General features: G+C 42.7%; 1 protein-coding gene across 1 annotated transcript in view; it reads left to right on the top strand.

Moving 5' to 3' along the window:
• Positions 1-6821: 6821 nt before the first annotated feature.
• gal3st2 (galactose-3-O-sulfotransferase 2) overlaps positions 6822-18046 on the top strand; it is a gene marked incomplete at both ends in the record, with an annotated part of 63848 nt that continues 52623 nt past the window's right edge. Inside the window, 2 exons of the mRNA XM_083913344.1 lie at positions 6822-7343; positions 7508-7768. Of these exons, the coding sequence (XP_083769470.1) occupies positions 6822-7343; positions 7508-7768 (783 nt within the window). The remainder of the gene's footprint in view (positions 7344-7507; positions 7769-18046) is intronic.

An 18046-nucleotide genomic window follows, 5' to 3' on the forward strand; every position in this document is an offset into this window, starting at 1 on the left:
CTTGGATCAAGGTTCATGGATCGTGGATTGCGGACCGTTAAGGGTGGTAGGTGAGTCCTGCTTCTCTCTCTCTGTTCTTTTATGCCTTGCAGGTTGCTTGGATCGTTGTTCGGGGATCGTAGGGCAAGGATCCTGGATTCTGGACTGATAAACGTGGTAGGGGCATCCTGCTTCTCTCTCTCTTTTCTTTCTTGTCTTGCAGGTGTGTTGGATTAGGGTTTGTGGATCTTGGATCGAGTTTCGTGCATTGAGGACCGTTAAAGTCGGTACGTGAGTCCTGCTTCTCTCTTTCTGTTCTTTCTTGTCTTGCAGGTGTGTTGGATTAGGGTTTGTGGATCTTGGATCGAATTTCATGGATCGTGGGTTGAGGACCGTTCAAGGTGGTAGGTGAGTCCTGCTTCTCTCTCTATGTTCTTTTTTGTCTTGCAGGTTGCTTGGATCGTGGATTGCACACCCTTTAACGTTGAAGGTGAGTCCTGCTTCTCTCTCTCTGTTCTTTCTTGTCTTGCAGGTTGCTTGGATCTTGGATCATGGTTCGGGAATTGTAGATCATGGATCGCGGCCAGGGATCGTGGGCCTAGAAATGTAGTGAGTCCCGCTTCTCTCTCTTTGTTCTTTCTTGTCTTGCAAGTTGCTTGGATCGCGGATTGTGGATTGTGGATTGTGGATTGTGGACCGATAAACGTGATAGGTGGGTCCTGTTTCTCTCTCTGTGTTCCTTCTTGTCTTGCATGTTGCTTGGAATGTGGTTCGGGGATCGGGGATCCTGGATTGTGGACCTAGAAACGTGGTAGGTGAGTCCTGCTTCTCTCTCTCTGTTTTTTCTTCCCTTGCAGGTTGCTTGGATCGTTGTTCAGAGATTGTGGATCGTGGATTGTGGACCGATAAACATGGTAGGTGAATCCTGCTTCTTTGTCTCTGTTCTTTCTTGTCTCACACATTGCTTGGATCTTGGATGGTAGTTCGGGGATCGTGGATCGTAGATCGGGGATCGCGGATCATGGATTTTGGACCGATAAACGTAGTAGGTGAGTCCTGCTTCTCTCTCTCTGTTCTTTATTGTCTTGCAGATTTCGTTGGATTGTGGTTTGTGGTTCTTGGATCAAGGTTCGTGGATCGTGGATTGAGGACCCATAAGGGTGGTAGGTGAGTTCTGCTTCTCTCTCTTTGTTTTTTCTTGTCTTGCAGGTTGCTTGGATCGTGGATTATGGATCAGGTATTGTGGACCGTTAATTCGGTAGGTGAGTCCTGCTTCTTTCTCTCTTTTCTTTCTTGTCTTACATGTTGCTTGGATCTTGGATTGTGGTTCAGGGATCGTGGATTGTGAATCATGGATCGTGGCTCGTAGATCGTGGATCGTGGATCATAGATCTTGGATCGCGTATCATGGATTGTGTGCCGATAAACATGGTAGGTGAGTTCTGCTTCTCTCTCTCTTTTCTTTCTTGCCTTGCAGGTTGCTTGGATCGTGGATTGTGGATCATGGATTGTGGACAAATAAATGTGCTAGGTGAGTCCTCTCTCTCTTTTCTTTCTTGTCTCGCAGGTTGCACGGATCATTGTTCAAGTAAATGGATTGTGGACCTTTAAAGGTGGTAGGTGAGTCCTTCTTCTTTCTCTCTGTTCTTTCTTGTCTCACACGTTGCTTGGATCTTCGATGGTGGTTCGGGGATCGGGGATCGGGGATCGTGGATCGACAAACGTGTTGGGTGAGTCCTGCTTCTCTCTCTCTCTTTTTTTTCTTCTCTTGCGCGTTCGTTGGATTGTGGTTTGTGGTTCTTGGATCAAGGTTCATGGATCGTGGATTGCGGACCGTTAAGGGTGGTAGGTGAGTCCTGCTTCTCTCTCTCTGTTCTTTTATGCCTTGCAGGTTGCTTGGATCGTTGTTCGGGGATCGTAGGGCAAGGATCCTGGATTCTGGACTGATAAACATTGTAGGTGAGTCCTGCTTCTCTCTCTCTGTTCTTTATGGGCGGCTGTGGCTCAGAGATAGAGTGGGTCGTCCTCCATTCGAGAGATCGGCGGTTCGATCCCCTCGGTCCGCATGTCGAAGTGTTCTTGGGCAAGACACTGAACCCCAAATTGCTCCCCGTGCTGCCCATGGGTGTGTGAATGTGGTGTGAATGGTTAGATTAGATGGTCTGTAGATGTCCGCCGCCATCTGTGTGAATGTCTGTGTGAATGGGTGAATGTGACAAGTGGTGTGAAAGCGCCTTGAGTAGTCAGAAGACTAGAAAGGCGCTATACAAGTACAAGACCATTTACCATTTCCTGTCTTGCAGGTTGCTCGGATCGCAGTTTGTTGTTTGTGTATAAATAAATGTAGTAGTTGAGTACTGCCTCTTTCAGGTTTTGTGGACCATTGTTCGTCGATTGTGGAATGTGGACCTCTAAAAGTGGTAGGTGAGTCCTACTTTTCTCTCTCTGTTCTTTCTTGTCTTGCAGGCTGCTTGGATCATGGATTGTGGACCGGTTAACGTTGTAGATGAGTCCTTCTTTTCTCTCGCTGTTCTTTCTTGTCTTGCAGGTTTGTTGGATCGTGGTTCAGGGATCGTGGATTGTGGTGCAAATAAACGTGGTAGGTGAGTCTTGCTTCTCTCTCGCTGTTCTTACTTGTCTTGCAGGATTTTTTGCATTGTGTTTTGTGGATTTTGGATCTAGCTTCGTAGATTGTGTTTGAATTTACAAAAGTATGCAAAATCGAGAATATAACCTTAGACCTTAGAGGTTTAAACGTGGTAGGTGAGTCCTGCTTCATTCTTTCTTTTCTTTCTTGGTGGTTGGTGGATCTTAGATTGTGGTTAGTGGTTTGTGGGTCGTGGATGAATGTGGTTTGTGGTTCATGGATCTTGGATCTTGGATCTTGGATCTTGGATCTTGGATCGTGGTTCTTGGTTCGTGCATCGTGGATTGTGGACCGTTTAATGTGGTAGGTGAGTCCTTCTTTCAGATACCTCCCAGTTATCTGTGTTAATCTGGCACCTGGTGAAGATTGAGTTAATTGTTGGACACACCCTATTTATCTGGCAGCTCTCCTGGTTACTTTGCAAGATGGCAAGCCGCTCTAAGGTGACTAAAACCCTGAGACAGCAGGTTGCCCAGACGAAGGCCAAAGTGATGACCCTCACAGCCATCAGAGTGAGGACTCATTTAAGTTCCTTTAAAAAGGCTGGTCGTCCACAAAACATGTGCACGAGAGGACAGGATTATGTAAAGACTCTCGATGGGGAATCGGTTCAACACTGCAGCTGGAGTTACTCGCCAGTTCAGTGCTGAACAGGGTAAGGATCTGTCCTGACACACTGTGTGTCTTCATTTAAGACAATTTGGGCTTAAAGTCCACTCTGCAGTGACCAAACCTCTCAGCAGAAAGAATAAAAAGGCAGGACTTGTCTTTGATGTGGAGCATAACGTTTTTTTTAATTTTCACGACTCACCTGCCTCCCCTGACTGCAAGTCTCCACCAGTACTCATGGACTCTTTGGAGTCACAGTATGTCACTAACTTTTCCAACAAGTCAAACCATTAAACATATAACTTGTACAGTATTACTTTGAAAAAAGGGAATGTTTGGAATATAAATTTGAGCATTGTGATATGGAAATTACCAATTTTTACTTCTAAGAATTTTCATGTTATTTTCAAGGTATTACGCTGATTTTAGCCTTTTCTTTTGTGAAAACATCAACCTATATTGCCTTGTTATTATCAGGTTATTACCCCATTGTTGTCTCCATATTATCATTTTGTCTGATATAACCCTTATTTGTTATCAGAATCAGAAATACTTTAATAATCCCGGGGGAAAATTATTTGCAAGATGGTAAGCCGTTCTAAGGTTTATTTGTTTGTTAGCAGGATACCCTAGTTTTACCAAAATATAACTACACAATTATTAAATAGTTTTGCCTCTAAGACATCTTTAAATGTTTCCCCATTATTACACTTTGTTTTTAGCCCTTTATTATCCTAAACATTTCAGTCTCATATTACCCAGATATCGTTATACATTGGTATTTATATGGTATCGCATAATAATTCATTTTTTCACAAGACCAATGGTGAATTCACATGCTTCTCAGATGGTCCCTGTGTTGGGAAATCCTTCCTCCAACTTTAGTGTATTCATGAGCTGTAAGTCATAATGTGGAAACAACATGAACATTTTCAAAGAAGATCAGAGAGTTTAAACAACACATTGATAGCTGTTTCCAGTATTTGTGTGACAACGCAACAGCAAAGGAAACTGATCAGATGAGCCATAACATTAACCTGACTCCACCAGATGGATTGATTTGCATGATTCCCATTTGCTCAGCATATCCCACTGGCAACTCTCGTTTGGAGATCTTTCAGGAAGGAGCGAAAATATTGATCGCTGATTGGATAAACCATCTGCTTGCTCCATAACTGCGCTCAACTCATCCTCGGAAGCCGCCATGTTGTTTACACTGAACAGCCGCTTCTCATTTCGTCACACTTAAATCTGCCTCAAAACCAATGCTGATTGGTTCGGTCGCTTTGGCAGCCTTCTCCAAATTTTCCAGTAGTTTTTCTGTAATGATGCAGCCAAAAACATGGCCTCTTTGTCAGACGTAATAATACTGATTCTGTCTTTTCAAGATGGACTGATTATGAAGATTTGTATCTGTTATGGATGTGTAGTAAATATTGTTTTGTTGTTTGCTTTAGTAATCTTGGTTAGTAAGTTTGATATGGAGGATTGTGTTTTGTCTTTGTTTTGTGTATGTGGGATGTGAGTTGATCTACATTTAGATCCAGGAAAAACAAAACAATGCAAGAAAAGTAGTCATGCACTGAAAATGATGTCGCTGCCTGCCTCTGTGATGGTGTGTGTATTGTGGGGTTGCTGGATGTGTGTACAGTGGGATCAGGTTGCACTCTGGGAAATGACAGGCCACCTCAACTTCATAAAAACCTGATTGTTTTCAGGGGAAAGCTGAAAGTTAACTGACAGGAGAGTATAAGGGAAGCTAGGGTAACAATCTATCTATTCTCTTTCCTGTTTTCACCATCTCCACTCTGTAAAACACCAACTCACACAAGAACGCACACTGTTTCTTTGCTCACAACCTACTTTTTATTTGATGTTTTCATGAGCTCCTACTGGTGATTTACACAACCATGGCTTTCAACAAGACAGTTTTACAAGACCCCCATCAACCAAGGTACCCTTAGGCAGTTATAACTTTCAAACATCACTCCCACTTTTACTTCCTTTTTGAATCTGGAACCCTCATTTAACTATTCATAAATGCCTTGAGTGGCAAGAAAGAGTTTATTTGGATTCTTCCTTCCTTCTTTATTGAACCTCTGTGTGATACAGGTCTTTTCCTTGCCAGTGAATTGCTACTCATAAATGCCACTCCATTACAATAGTTTCCGCTCTAGTCACCTCCTGGGGCACTCACACACAGTGTGTTCAGGTGATGAATGCCAAAAAGACTGAATTCACCTGCTGTAGTGATAGAGCAGCAGTAGAAAAGGCGTCTTAACTTTTTCAACTTGCAGTTGTTAAAAATTGCTAATAAATAGTAGATAGCCTGTTGCTAAGACTGTAATCAAAATACCAAATTTTGGTACCGTCAAACCTCCTCCTTATTTTACCTTGGTATATGGCATTACCGTGACTAATCCGACTGTTAAGTCTGACGTGACGCCCTTTCAAAATAAGACTTCCAGATCCAAACGCTCCGTTGAAACAAAACAGACAACAACGGCCTAACGTGAACAATTACAATTACCTCTTCCGACAGTTAAACACCTTTTTCATCCATAAGAAAGAGATAAAATGACAATTACGTTGCTTTTTTAAAAACTCAGATCTGTTCAAACAAGGGGGAACACGGCACTGCGTTGTGGAAGAAATACAGGGCTTCGACCTGCTTGGACCCGGAAATCATATTTTGAAAGGGCGTTACGTCAAGACTTAACAGCCGAATTAAGAATGATGATGTAAGGCTCAGGCGGCTTCACCAAACTATTGGCTTTTGTCTACACTGTTCAGAAACTGAATACCAAACTCAAATACTGAAACAAAACAACATAACATGCACAGTATTAACTACTTTTATTAGCAACAAGTAGCAGTTTCTAAGAAAGTGCAAATACAACAAACATAATTCAATTAAAAAACATCCAAAACAGTTTTCGCACGCACAATTTAATAAAATTAAATCACAGCCCAAAAAACTTTTAATAACAACAAAGTGCAGCTTATAAAAAAGTGCAAATAGACCTACAACTCAACAGTATCATCTGCATAAACATCCATTTTATAACAAGTATTGCAAATCAATAGGCCTAAATTAAAACACTGTCCAGTGTTCTTTTCAATATGTTGAAAATACCTCTGAATACCTCTCTCTCTCTCTCTCTCTCTCTCTCTCTCTCTCTCTCTCTCTCTCTCTCTCTCTCTCTCTCTCTCTCTCTCTCTCTCTCTCTCTCTCTCTCTCTCTCTCTCTCTCTCTCTCTCTCTCTCTCTCTCTCTCTCTCTCTCTCTCTCTCTCTCTCTCTCTGAATGGATGACGGAGTGCTGGGAGCGTGGTGAGTGCTGTGAGTGAGTTTTTCCAACTTTATTCCTTCTTTTTGTTCTGTGTGTTTATGTGTTAACAGTTTGTCTTTAGTTAGAGGTGTTTTTTGTTGTTTTTGGTGTTTGGTGGTGGGTAAAAAACATCTTTGTTTGGCACAATGCCGCTGAGTTTGAACGGCTGACACGTCATCATTCCGTCAAACTCATCCCGGCTGTGCAATGCTCTGTGGAAGTGGTCGGGTACAGCAGCATTAAGTCTGCCTCCCGCATGAACGGAGCCATTGTTATCTTCCTGGACAGTACCGCTAAAGTTAGTGAAGTGGTGGAGAACGGTGTAGTGTTACACTACACCTTCACTCCCGTTCTCCCCCTCGTTAGTCCTGCCACGAAGATAAAAATCTCCAATGCTCCGCCGTTCATTAAGAATGAAGTGCTGGCTAAAGAGTTGTCTCGCTATGGCCAGCTCGTCTCCCCGATAAAAATGGTGTCTTTGGGCTGCAAGTCACCGCAGCTGAAGCATGTCGTGTGTCACCGGAGACAGGTGTACATGATCCTCAAAGACACGACAAGTGATCTCAACCTGTCCTTTTCTTTTAAAGTGGAGGGGTTTAATTACATGGTCTTCGCTTCTTCGGAGACCATGAAGTGTTTTGGTTGCCGAGCGGAGGGGCATTTAGTCCGCTCTTGCCCGGCTGGAGGGGTGGGGCGGCGGCCTGGAGCTGCCGCTGCGGAAGCGGAGCGCCGGCTGGCACCCGGGGCTGCAGCGCCGAGCGCTTCGCCGTCTGTCGCGGTGGCTACCGGGGAGCCGGGGGGCGCTAATTTTAATGGTTTGTGTTTCCCCCAGTGTTATGTGTCTTTTATGCTGATGACCTTATTGTGTTGGTCAATACACAAAGAGACATTGATGTTTTAACTGATACTGTGAAAGACTTTGGTTTTATTTCTTCTGCAAAGGTGAACTGGGGGAAGAGCGAGGCTCTGATGGTTGGGGGGCGCTGGAGAGAGGCAGCAGCAGGGGGACTCCCTTCACTGGCTGTTGTAGGAGCCCGTCCTGTACGGGTCGTGCTGGACCACCTGAGCTGGGCAGGACCCTCCCTGACCAGGCTGCTGCAGACTGCAGGCGTCTCCACGCTGGGTCAGGTGGTGGAGCTGGCTGGGCCCCAGATGGAGGACCCTACTGGGCTGGCTGATAAGCTGGGTCTGAGATCCACCAGGGTAATCCAAAAAGTGCTTGACCACTGGAAAAACAGACTGACTGGTCAAGACACCCTGCTTTTTAAAATCAGACACATTTCCCTCCCCCCAGCATGGAGGACCCTTTTCCTGCCACTTTTCTGGCTGTGGATTTTAAAGTATGCTCTGGGCCTCTGTTGGAGGCAACACACCCGGTCTCCCTGGAGAGAGCCTCGAGAAAAACTCTCTATAAACTATTGGTAAAGACAATGAACAGGAAAAAACTGGATGGACGGACGGACACTCCTTGGAGGACTTTTTTAGGGATGGACCTGGGATCCAGGCCTCAGTGGAGGTGTCTCTACAAGCCTCCACTGTAAGTCTCCGTGTCTCTTGCACAGTGGAGGCATGTAGAGACACCTCCACTGTTGCTGCTCCACGGCATCATGGCGGTTAACTCCTTTGTAGCCATGATTAATGATTCTGTGGAGGACAAATTCCCATTCTGTGGACTAAGAGAGACAATTCCCACTGTTTTTATGAGTGTCACCGTCTTCCAGCACTGTTTCTGTTTTTACAAGTTGTTTTTACCAGTTTTAAAGAGAGTTTTAGTAAGCAGGTTTTTATTTTTGGTTTTAAATACACTCGCCAGCACAAACACAAGAGCCAGCTTTTAAACTTTGTTTTAGGGCAGGCTAAGATGACAGTGTATGTGACCAGGAAGAGAAAGGTGGAGGAAAACCTGCAGGTGGAGTCGGTCCCTGTCTGTGTAAATATTATAAAGGCTAGACTGCTGGTTGATTTTAGTTTTTATAAAACTGCAGGGGACCTGGACTCTTTTAAAGATTTGTGGTGTTTCAAAAACGTGCTGTGTTCTGTCACAGCTGGAGAACTGTTCTTTGCTAATGACCTCATGTAAATGTTTAATTCATTTATTTATTTATCAAGACTGCGTTTTTAAAATATATTTTATCAGGTATTAACTTGAAAAAAGACTGCCAAATAAAGTAGATTTTAAAAATTAAAATCAAATCTCACTCTCTCTCTCTCTCTCTCTCCAGCTCTGGCTCAGTCCTCGGGTGCTCACAAGACATGCCACTGCATCAGCTTGATTTTGCAGGAGACTTCCCAGGGTCATCTTTTTTCATGGGGGCTCGGAGTTGTGCCTCTCCCACTCTGATGGCCACTGGACCTGCTGGTGCTTGCCTGTCTAAGCTCACGATCTCGGCCTGTAATTCAGCCTTATTCTCAGCCAATGCACTGTCATCAGTCACATTTCCTCCATATTACCGAGGGTTGAGGAAAGTCTTTGGTCAGCTTTGCTAGGATTCCATTTTTTAATTGACTTTGTTAGCTGGAGGTCGTTTTCATCCATGCGTGGATGGATAAATTAATATATGAATGAATGAATGAATGAATGAATGAACTCATTCATGTATATTATCCCATTCTATTCTGCGTTACGTCATCTTGTTAGGACTTGGCAAAATGAGGACTCAAATGCAGTCAGGGTACGATAAATGCAGGCTTTATTTCTGACACTCAAATACCCTCTTTAGAAAGAGGTAACTCAACAGGCTATTAAACTCTAAACTCGTCTACACGGACGAGAACTTTACAAAGAAAACAATAGTGGCAAGAAACACCAAACAAATAAACTGAAAATCGCTCCAGAGGGAGGAAAGGACAACACGCCAAAGCTACATTGCTCTGAATAATAATCTATTAAAAGTTCAGGAAAGAAAGTCACTCACAAGGAGGAAAAAACAAAAGGTTACAAACATAAACTATGCTGCACAGAGCTAATTAAACTACAACTCAAAGGAGGAAAAACAAAGGCACTATGAAATTAAACTAGCTTCTCAAGCTGACCAAAAAAACAAAAAGAAACAAAAAATCACTCTTCTACAGAGGTGTTCGAGGGAACAGAAATCTAAACAAGGCAATACTTGGCAACCTGACTAGGCTGTGGTAATGGCTGGAGGTACGAGTCGATATACTCTGGCAACAAAACGGGAAGACAAGGACTATATCCTCATGAGGGAGAGCGACACAGGTGGACACAATCAGGGGTATAACGGAACACAGCAGGCCGGTGGCACTGGAGGAAGGGCAAGTGACCTGAAACGAGAGAAAGATTACTTTACAAAATAAAACGTGAATTTCACAAGACAAAAAAACTAGACAGGACACCTCTCACTGCGGTGTGACACATCTAACCTTAACTTTTGCAACTACTTATTATTAGGCTGCTCCAATAAGTCTATTATGAGGCTCCAGTTGGTCCAAAATGCTGCAGCTCATGTACTAACTAAAACAAATATAAGAGAACATATTTCTCCTGTATTAGCTTCTTTGCACTGGCTACCTGTAAAATCTAGAATATAATTTGAAATCCTTCTCCTTAAATACTTTAATAATCCCAGGGGGAAATTATTTTCGTTCAAACTCCAGCTATACAAACAACACATTTAACAACAACAATATAATAGAGATTACATGTATTTGTAAAAACAGAAATATCAAACAGTATATATATATATATATATATATATATATATATATATATATATATATATATAATATAAAATGACAATGGTAATATATACAGATCAAAAGTACTGTAATAATGTGCAAAGTACCGTAAAAATGTGCAAAGAACAAATTGTTTATGATTGAGTCAGTATTACAGAGAGGAGGTGACAGACTCTCCTAGGGATGCGTTGTATGATTTAATGACCACAGGCAGGAAAGATTTCCTGTGGCGACCTGTGGTGCATCTGGGTGTGAGGAGTCTTCTGCTGCAGGTGCTCCTCTACTGGGCCAGTGTGTCGTAGAGAGGGTGGGAGACATTGTCTAGGATAGACTGGAGCCTGGACAGCATCCTCCTCTCTGCCAAACTCACGCTCCATTGTCCAATGATGTCCAAATGAAGCTTCATGAATGTCAGAGTGGATGGTTTCAGTATTTGTTAAAAAATGAGTTGGACAGTTAGTGTCCCGAAATGTTTGTATGAGTCAAATTCTTTTTATCTGCTGGTTATTGACAGTTAGAATAGGGATGGTGGAGAAGGCTTTGCGGAACTATATTATTAGTCCTTTTGTTTTGGTGATGTTTAAGTTAAGGCAGCCTGCCTGCACCAGTCTGAAAAAGTGGTCAGCTCAGACTGTGACTGATCTGGTGAGTTGGTGGAGTCCATGATGACAAGTATACAACAGAAGTGAGTACACCCCTGTGCAATATCACTTAAATGTCAAATGATTCAAAATTGTTTCACCTTAAAGTAATTGCATCACTTTTGTGTTGAACAGTCGGGTAATTCCTCTTATGTGGAATAAGTATAGATTTACTATATTAAAAATGCAGGCCCCACAAAATGAACTCAATGCAACAAAACTTTCATTACTGAGATTCAAATCTTTTATTTTGTCAATACTTTGTATGTCCATCTTTGTTTTTGATGACAGACTCAATCCTCCTCGGCATGGAGGACACCAGTGTTGTACACATTTCTGGAGAGATGTTCTGCCATTCTTGTTGAGACAATTTCTTTCGCTGGAGGGGTTTTGTGGCTCTACCTTTCTTTTTAAAATACCCCAAATGTGTCCTATTGGATTCCAGTCAGGTAACATACTTGGCCAGGTCATAGTTTTTACTTCTTTCATCTTTAGGAACTGTTGTGTGATTTGTGCTTTGGATTGTTATGCTGGAATATTCCTCTTCTGCCAAGCTTCTGGAGACTTGGAGTCATCCTGTCAGCCAGTATTTTGGTATATCCTCATGCATTCCTCATGCATTCATTCATCTATAAATGTAATCTCTCCAACACTTTTGCACTCATGCAGCCCCACATCATCACACTACCACCTCCGTGCTTCACTGTCGGGAAAATGCATTCACTGCGGTAGTCCTGGCCAGGTTCACGGCCAACATGCTGGACCCCATCTGAGCCGGACAAATTTATCTTGGTCTCATCTGACCAAAGAACTTGTTTCCAATATTTATCAGGCTTATGTTCATGTTCTTTAGTAAAGTCTAATCAGTTTTGTGCTAAAGAGCAAGCAAGGGTTTTTTTCTTGGACATCGTCAATAAAGGTTCACTTTATACAATGTCCTTTGCACTGTCTGACCTGTCACAGAAACTCAGAAACTGAGATACCTTTTAATAACCCCTGTGCCAAGTCTAAAGCACTTGTCCATCTGTTTTTCAGAGCTAGACTGTGCAAGTAGCATACTGTCCGTGACGTCATTTTAGGAGGACGGCGACTGTCGCTCTGGTTAGTTGTGCGATGGCTCATTCTATACCTCCTGATTACTGCTGCAACTGTGTTTCAACTGATTTTTAGTTGGTCTCCGATGTTCCTGTATCCTTTACCATCTTTGTGAAGTCGCACAATCAAATGCTTCAATTCCTCTGGCAATACTTTTCCATGTGGAGCCATGATGCAGACATGCAGATGGACACAGCCTATAGGTCAAAAACTGAGAAGGTTCTGGTGTCCATAGGTCATTTGTAAAACGATGTTCATGCAATTAGGCTAATTGGAAATCACAGGTATACTCAATTTTGTTTCAGGGTGTGTGTGAGTGTGGAGAGAACTGGTGAGATGACAGAGCCCCGTGGAGAACCGGTTGAAATCCTTTTGAATTAGCTAAGGTGGCCCTTGACTCTCACTCTCTGGTCTCTATCCGTCAGGATTGAGAGCACGCAGAGGGCAAGGTGGGGGGATTAACATCCATCTCGATAAGTTGTTGTCCCTTCAGATGGGGTTGCACAGTATTAAAAGTACCTGAGAAGTCCACAAACACTAGTTGTAAGAATGACTTGGGCTTCTCAAGGTGGGTGTGGGCAGCAGGGTTAGTGTGGCGCCATCCACCCCTCTGTGATGGTTGTATGTGTAGCAGTTTTGAAATGGTTGCTTATAGGCTGAAGGATGACAACACCCTGGAACTGAGTTTGTTCATTTATTCAGCAAAGGCAGCACAGGGCAGAGTCAGGAAACACACAGTTGGAGTAGGAACAGTCCGCCCCCTTTGACGGGCAACAAAATAGACACACGGAGAGACATCACGTTAAACCGAAACTACAGCCATTTTTCATGATAAAACACGGAAACACATTAATAAAAGGATGTTGTTGTCACCAGTCTTGTCTACGTGTCTACATGAACTAGTTCAAAGTTCAGTTCACAGTTCCAAAAATGAACTAGTTCATAGTTATTTTTTTCAATATGTTGCAGCAAGCTATTATTTTTTTTAATTATTGCCACAGTCTATATACAGCCACAGACAGCAATTATTCTGAACAGTTTTAAATTTTAACAGATGGTACCTTTTTGGATGAATGCAACCCCTTCATTAAGTTTATGAAAGCTGGGCTTTCCACTTTACTCAAAGGCTGCAGGTCTCCATCAGTAAACTGCACCACCAGGTCATCCAGCTGTGGCTGGGAGATGACAATCGAAGTTCAGGTTGAAGTTCAGATTTTCTTTTTAAAATTCAGCAGGTAAAGTTTGCATAGAAGTGTACAATTTTTCCTATCCTCACCGAACTTGTCATAAAACTTGTTTAAATGATCATATAAGGCCTCCTGGCTGCTTTTACGCCTCCATGCTGCTTTGTCGCCTCCATTCTGCTGTTGCCTCCATGCTGTTTTTTGTTTTGACGACATATGCAGCGGTGCAATACAGGCAGGTGGTGTTGCAAGATTGGGTGTTTTTTCTGCTAAATATTTAGGCCTGTTTACGGTGTGTTTTAGCCTGGGTTTTGCCTGGAAGGCTCTGTAGAAAACTGCCACCGTATTGAATGAAGTTAAACTGAGAGAGCATGCCGTACCCAGACACCAGAATGAACACGTTCATAGTAACGTTCATCAGGCAGACATTCCATACATTCAGTTCAAGTTCGCCCAAAATATGAATGAGTTCATGAACTATCGTTCAGTGAATGCGTTCAGACACAACGCTGGTCGTTTCTTTAGCGCAGTTTCAACCGCATTATACGTGAGAGCATCACGACACATCTTTCCACAACAAGAGCAGCCATAGTTTTGCCGGGAGTTTGGTCCGACAGCACCCACGTACCCCTTTGTGTGTTACCACAGTAAAGCTCCCCCTTGCTACAGGTGAACCCGAAACAAATAGAATCGAACTAGAACTGATATAAAACAATGCAGGACAAATTTCTTTTAGATAATATTAGCATTGACTAGGTTTTGAGAATGTTCACCATAATGTGGGCGACTGTGACTTAGCGGAAGAGTGGGTTGTTCTCCATTTGAGAGATTGGTGGTTCGATCCCCGGTGCACATGTCAAAGTGAATGTGGTGTGAATGATTAGATTAGAGGGTATGAAGATTTCCACTACCATCAGTGTGAATGTTTGTGTGAATGGGTGAATGTGACAAACACTGTGAAAGCGGCTTGAGTAGTCAGAAGACTAGAAAGGTGCTATATAAGTACAAGTCCATTTACCAATTAATTAGGTGAATAAATAATTTCAATAATGATTAGATGAATAGGACAAAGTAAACATTGACCCAGCTACATACGCAAACTAAAGCGGATCGGCCTGCTTACTGTAGTTGTGTGAGAATAAGCCTCTCAAAGCCTTTCATGACCAAAGATGCTGAAGCCACAGGTCAGTGGTCATTGTCACAGGTGGGGTGGCTCTTTTTAGGCACAGGGCATATGATGGAAGACTGAGAGGACAGTGTTCAGCCAGAGAACTGTTGAAGAGGACCTAGCTGGCTGCGGCAGGCAAAAGCACAATCAATTCACATCTATGCTCTCCACAAGCACAAACACACTCACAGTGGGCCCACACACACAATGGACAGGGCTTATTTGATTTATTAGTAATGATTCAGACTCCAGACAGGTGTGAGTTTGTTTGTGTGTGTGTGTGTGTGTGTGTGTGTGTGTGTGTGTGTGCGTGTGTGTGCGTGCGTTCGCAAGTGTGAGTGAGTTAATGACAAATCTTACCTTTAAATGCAGAACAGGCTGTCAGTAGGAACACAGCTGAATCCGAAATATGAACTATGTCCAGTCTGGATGATCTGTCTCAAACATGAGTAGATCTTGAAGAGTGGCAGAAGTCCACCTCTGTGGCAGGAACGTATTGTACAAGTTAGAGCAAGCATCTGCGCCCACAGGACATCACTAGTTTCTCTTACTGCTCTGGTTTGATCTTGGTCCATTCTGACTCACTCTCTTCCACAGTTCACTAACTGCAGTGGGTTTCTTAGACATTACTTCGTGCCAAGGATTTTCCAGAGATTCTCTATGGGGTTTAGATCTGGACTCTGGGCTGGTCATTTCATTGTTTCGATATTCTTAGCTTCAAGGAACTGTTTAACCTGTTTAGTTTTTTTCTCCCACTGAATGTTGCATTATTCATTCTTTTTTGTTTTGCACCAGGGAGCAGGAGAAACACAATTTTTTTTAACTATGCACTGTACGACAATGTATACATATGAATAACAATATAGTATCTCTTATGTCTTACAGACGTTTCTCAATTAATTTGACCTGATCACTGCATGAATGTCGTAGCATCAATAAGGGGGGTCAGACTTATTCCTGTGTTAGTTTCACTGGCTGCAGTAGCTGCAGTGCACACCAGGTGGCTCGCTTATGCTGTGTTTCAGTTGAACCTGGAACTCGGTAATTCCAACTCCACAATTGGACATTTCAAGTGGAGAGAGAACAAGATGCAGCATAGAGCCGCAGGTCAAAATCTAACCCAGGGTGCTGCAGTGAGGACTTTTAGCCTCTGTACACATGACATCTTTTTTTAACCACTGAGCCACCGTCAGTATTGCACCGATCATTTGCTCTGGGACTAATCCTACAGATTATTACACCTCGGAACGGTGGAAATGTTTTCATGAAATGCTTTATTTTTTTGTTTGACAATAGGGGTTGGCGATATGACGATATTAGACTGCGAATGATTAGAAACATGTTGACGATCTGCCAAAGCAGACAGTATCGTCTATAGGGAACATTCTATCCACTGCTGTTCTATGCTCTGCACATATAGCTCAGGTTATTTTTTTCCTCAGCCAAATCACAATATTGGCTAGTCTGCCTCATGCACCGCCCTAAAGCCCCTGATCAACCAAGCATAGTGAACTACAGGCAGTGACGAGGAAGTCTCATTCTATCCTGTTTGATTCAGAGAGTAGCAGGAAGTCGTGGCTTAAAATGTAAATTAAACTACTGTGTCCTAACAGCACGCGAGCGGCAGACTATCGCGACGCATCAATGCTCTGTCCACACTTATTCATAGAATTTGTGGAACAAGTTGTAAAATATGCACATAAAAAACAGTTACACACACTGCAGTGAGAATAATTTCCTCCGAGCTTCTTCTGAATGGACCTTATCTGGCCTGTTTAGCTTCAACAACACATTTATTTAGGTTTTATAATTAAATGAGGAGGTCTTGTTTCAATAATTCATCATGTCTACTTCCTGATCAGCTTTCAATGTATTTGACAGGAATAAAATTGAAGTATGCTGAGAGTGAAACGGCGAGGAGTCCAGCCACACCGCAGCCAGCAGAAGCAACTTTGGTTGCACTGTTCTGTAATTATTAGAAATTGATGTCAAAACCTGTGAAAAAATCTTGATATGATTATCTTGCCATATTCCTCTACCCTATTTGAGAATAAAGACTTTGTCTGTGAAGCACCTTCTTGACTTTACCTTTATTGCTTCAATAATAAATGTAGGCTCCAGCTGTGCTCATATAACTGCATATCTCACTCTCACAAATACATTTGGTAGTAAAAACAATATGAACAAGGACAAGAACAAAAGTCTTTATTCATGCTGCTATTTTCAAAGCAACAATGAGCTTTACAAGAGAAGAATAAAAATAACAGTTTTAAGCTATGTTATACATGAGAACTCCATTTAATGTAGAAAAATAGACTTGCTTATAACAAGTAACTTGCCTGAAACTGCTCCCCTGAGTTTCTTAATCCTTTTGTCCAGACTGATGGGTCATTCACCATCATGACGTTTGTATCAACAACCCATCATTAGCTTCACTAACATGCCTACAGTATCACTGTAACAGTTCACCAGAACTGAAGAAAAGACAAAATCAAAGGCTGAGTTCTTCCGGTTCTTTGGCTTCACGTCGCCAGGAATATAGGTCCACCAGTCAACATCAAGTCCTGTGAATTTGAGTCACCAGAAACATGGCAAGACACGATTATATCATGTTTTGATTGTGGTTTTCAGCTTATTGTAGCTGTCATTACAAGAAATACGTACAGCACCACTCTGCCATTGCTACACACTTTGGGTGTATTTTCCTTAAATACTGTCAACAGATTTCAAGCATACTGCTGCCCCCTAGCGTCTACAGTTATCAAGTGCAGCCAACACTTAATCCACCCATTTACAGCCGTGATGCACTGCCATGGAGTGACAGAGGGGCAGTCAAATATACTGAGAAACATCTGTATTTATGCTCTTTGTTTTGTCCTACAGAAGATATATACTTCTTTTAGTGGACCAAAATGTTGGACCAGACGAAGTGACTGGCCGACTAACTGATACCCCCATCCCCAGACAATGCCACGAGGAGAGCAAACATCTTCAGTCAGTTACATCTAAATATAAAACTAGAAAGTGTCTCCATTTCAAACTTGTTCCCTCTGTCCATTAGTCCTTGACATGAATGATTCACTTCTGAGTTGATGAAGCTATTCTGGTCATTGAGAGCAGCTCCAGTTTTTCAGCAACTCTAAGAGACTTAGAGAGAGAAACTTTCACTGGCTCTGAGGACAAGAGGAGTTCCTAATGAATATGTATCCCCAAGAGACGTTAAGGGGGAATTAAATTAGGTCAGTCAGTCTCTGCTGACACACTGAAGGCCTGACCTTTCTACTGATGACTGCAGTTCGCAGATTGATATGTGAAGAGACTATGTGTGTGTGTGTGTGTGTGTGTGTGTGTGTGTGTGTGTGTGTGTGTGTGTGTGTGTGTGTGTGTGTGTCTGCGTGTGTGTGTGTGTGTGTAGGGAGGGCATCTTTCTTCTGCTAATGTATCCTCCCTGGTGAAGTCTGGCCAGTTTGCATCTGTGTGTGGTAAAAGAGTATGTGGTGAGGGGGAGGAAAATGCAGGAAAGTGGAAAATCACTCTTGTGAGAAGAAGAGAGGGAAAGAAGTTCTTTCTCAGAGTGGAGAGAATGGGAATAGGAGGAAAGAAAGGCAACACGCATGTAGCAGGGAACAGAGATTCTTTGTTTTGACTTAAGCCACCTCTCAGTGTGTACGTTTGTCTGGCAGGTTAGAGTTTAAAT

This window comes from Echiichthys vipera (genome assembly GCF_963691815.1).
Source record: "Echiichthys vipera genome assembly, chromosome: 5".
NCBI lineage: Eukaryota > Metazoa > Chordata > Actinopteri > Perciformes > Trachinidae > Echiichthys > Echiichthys vipera.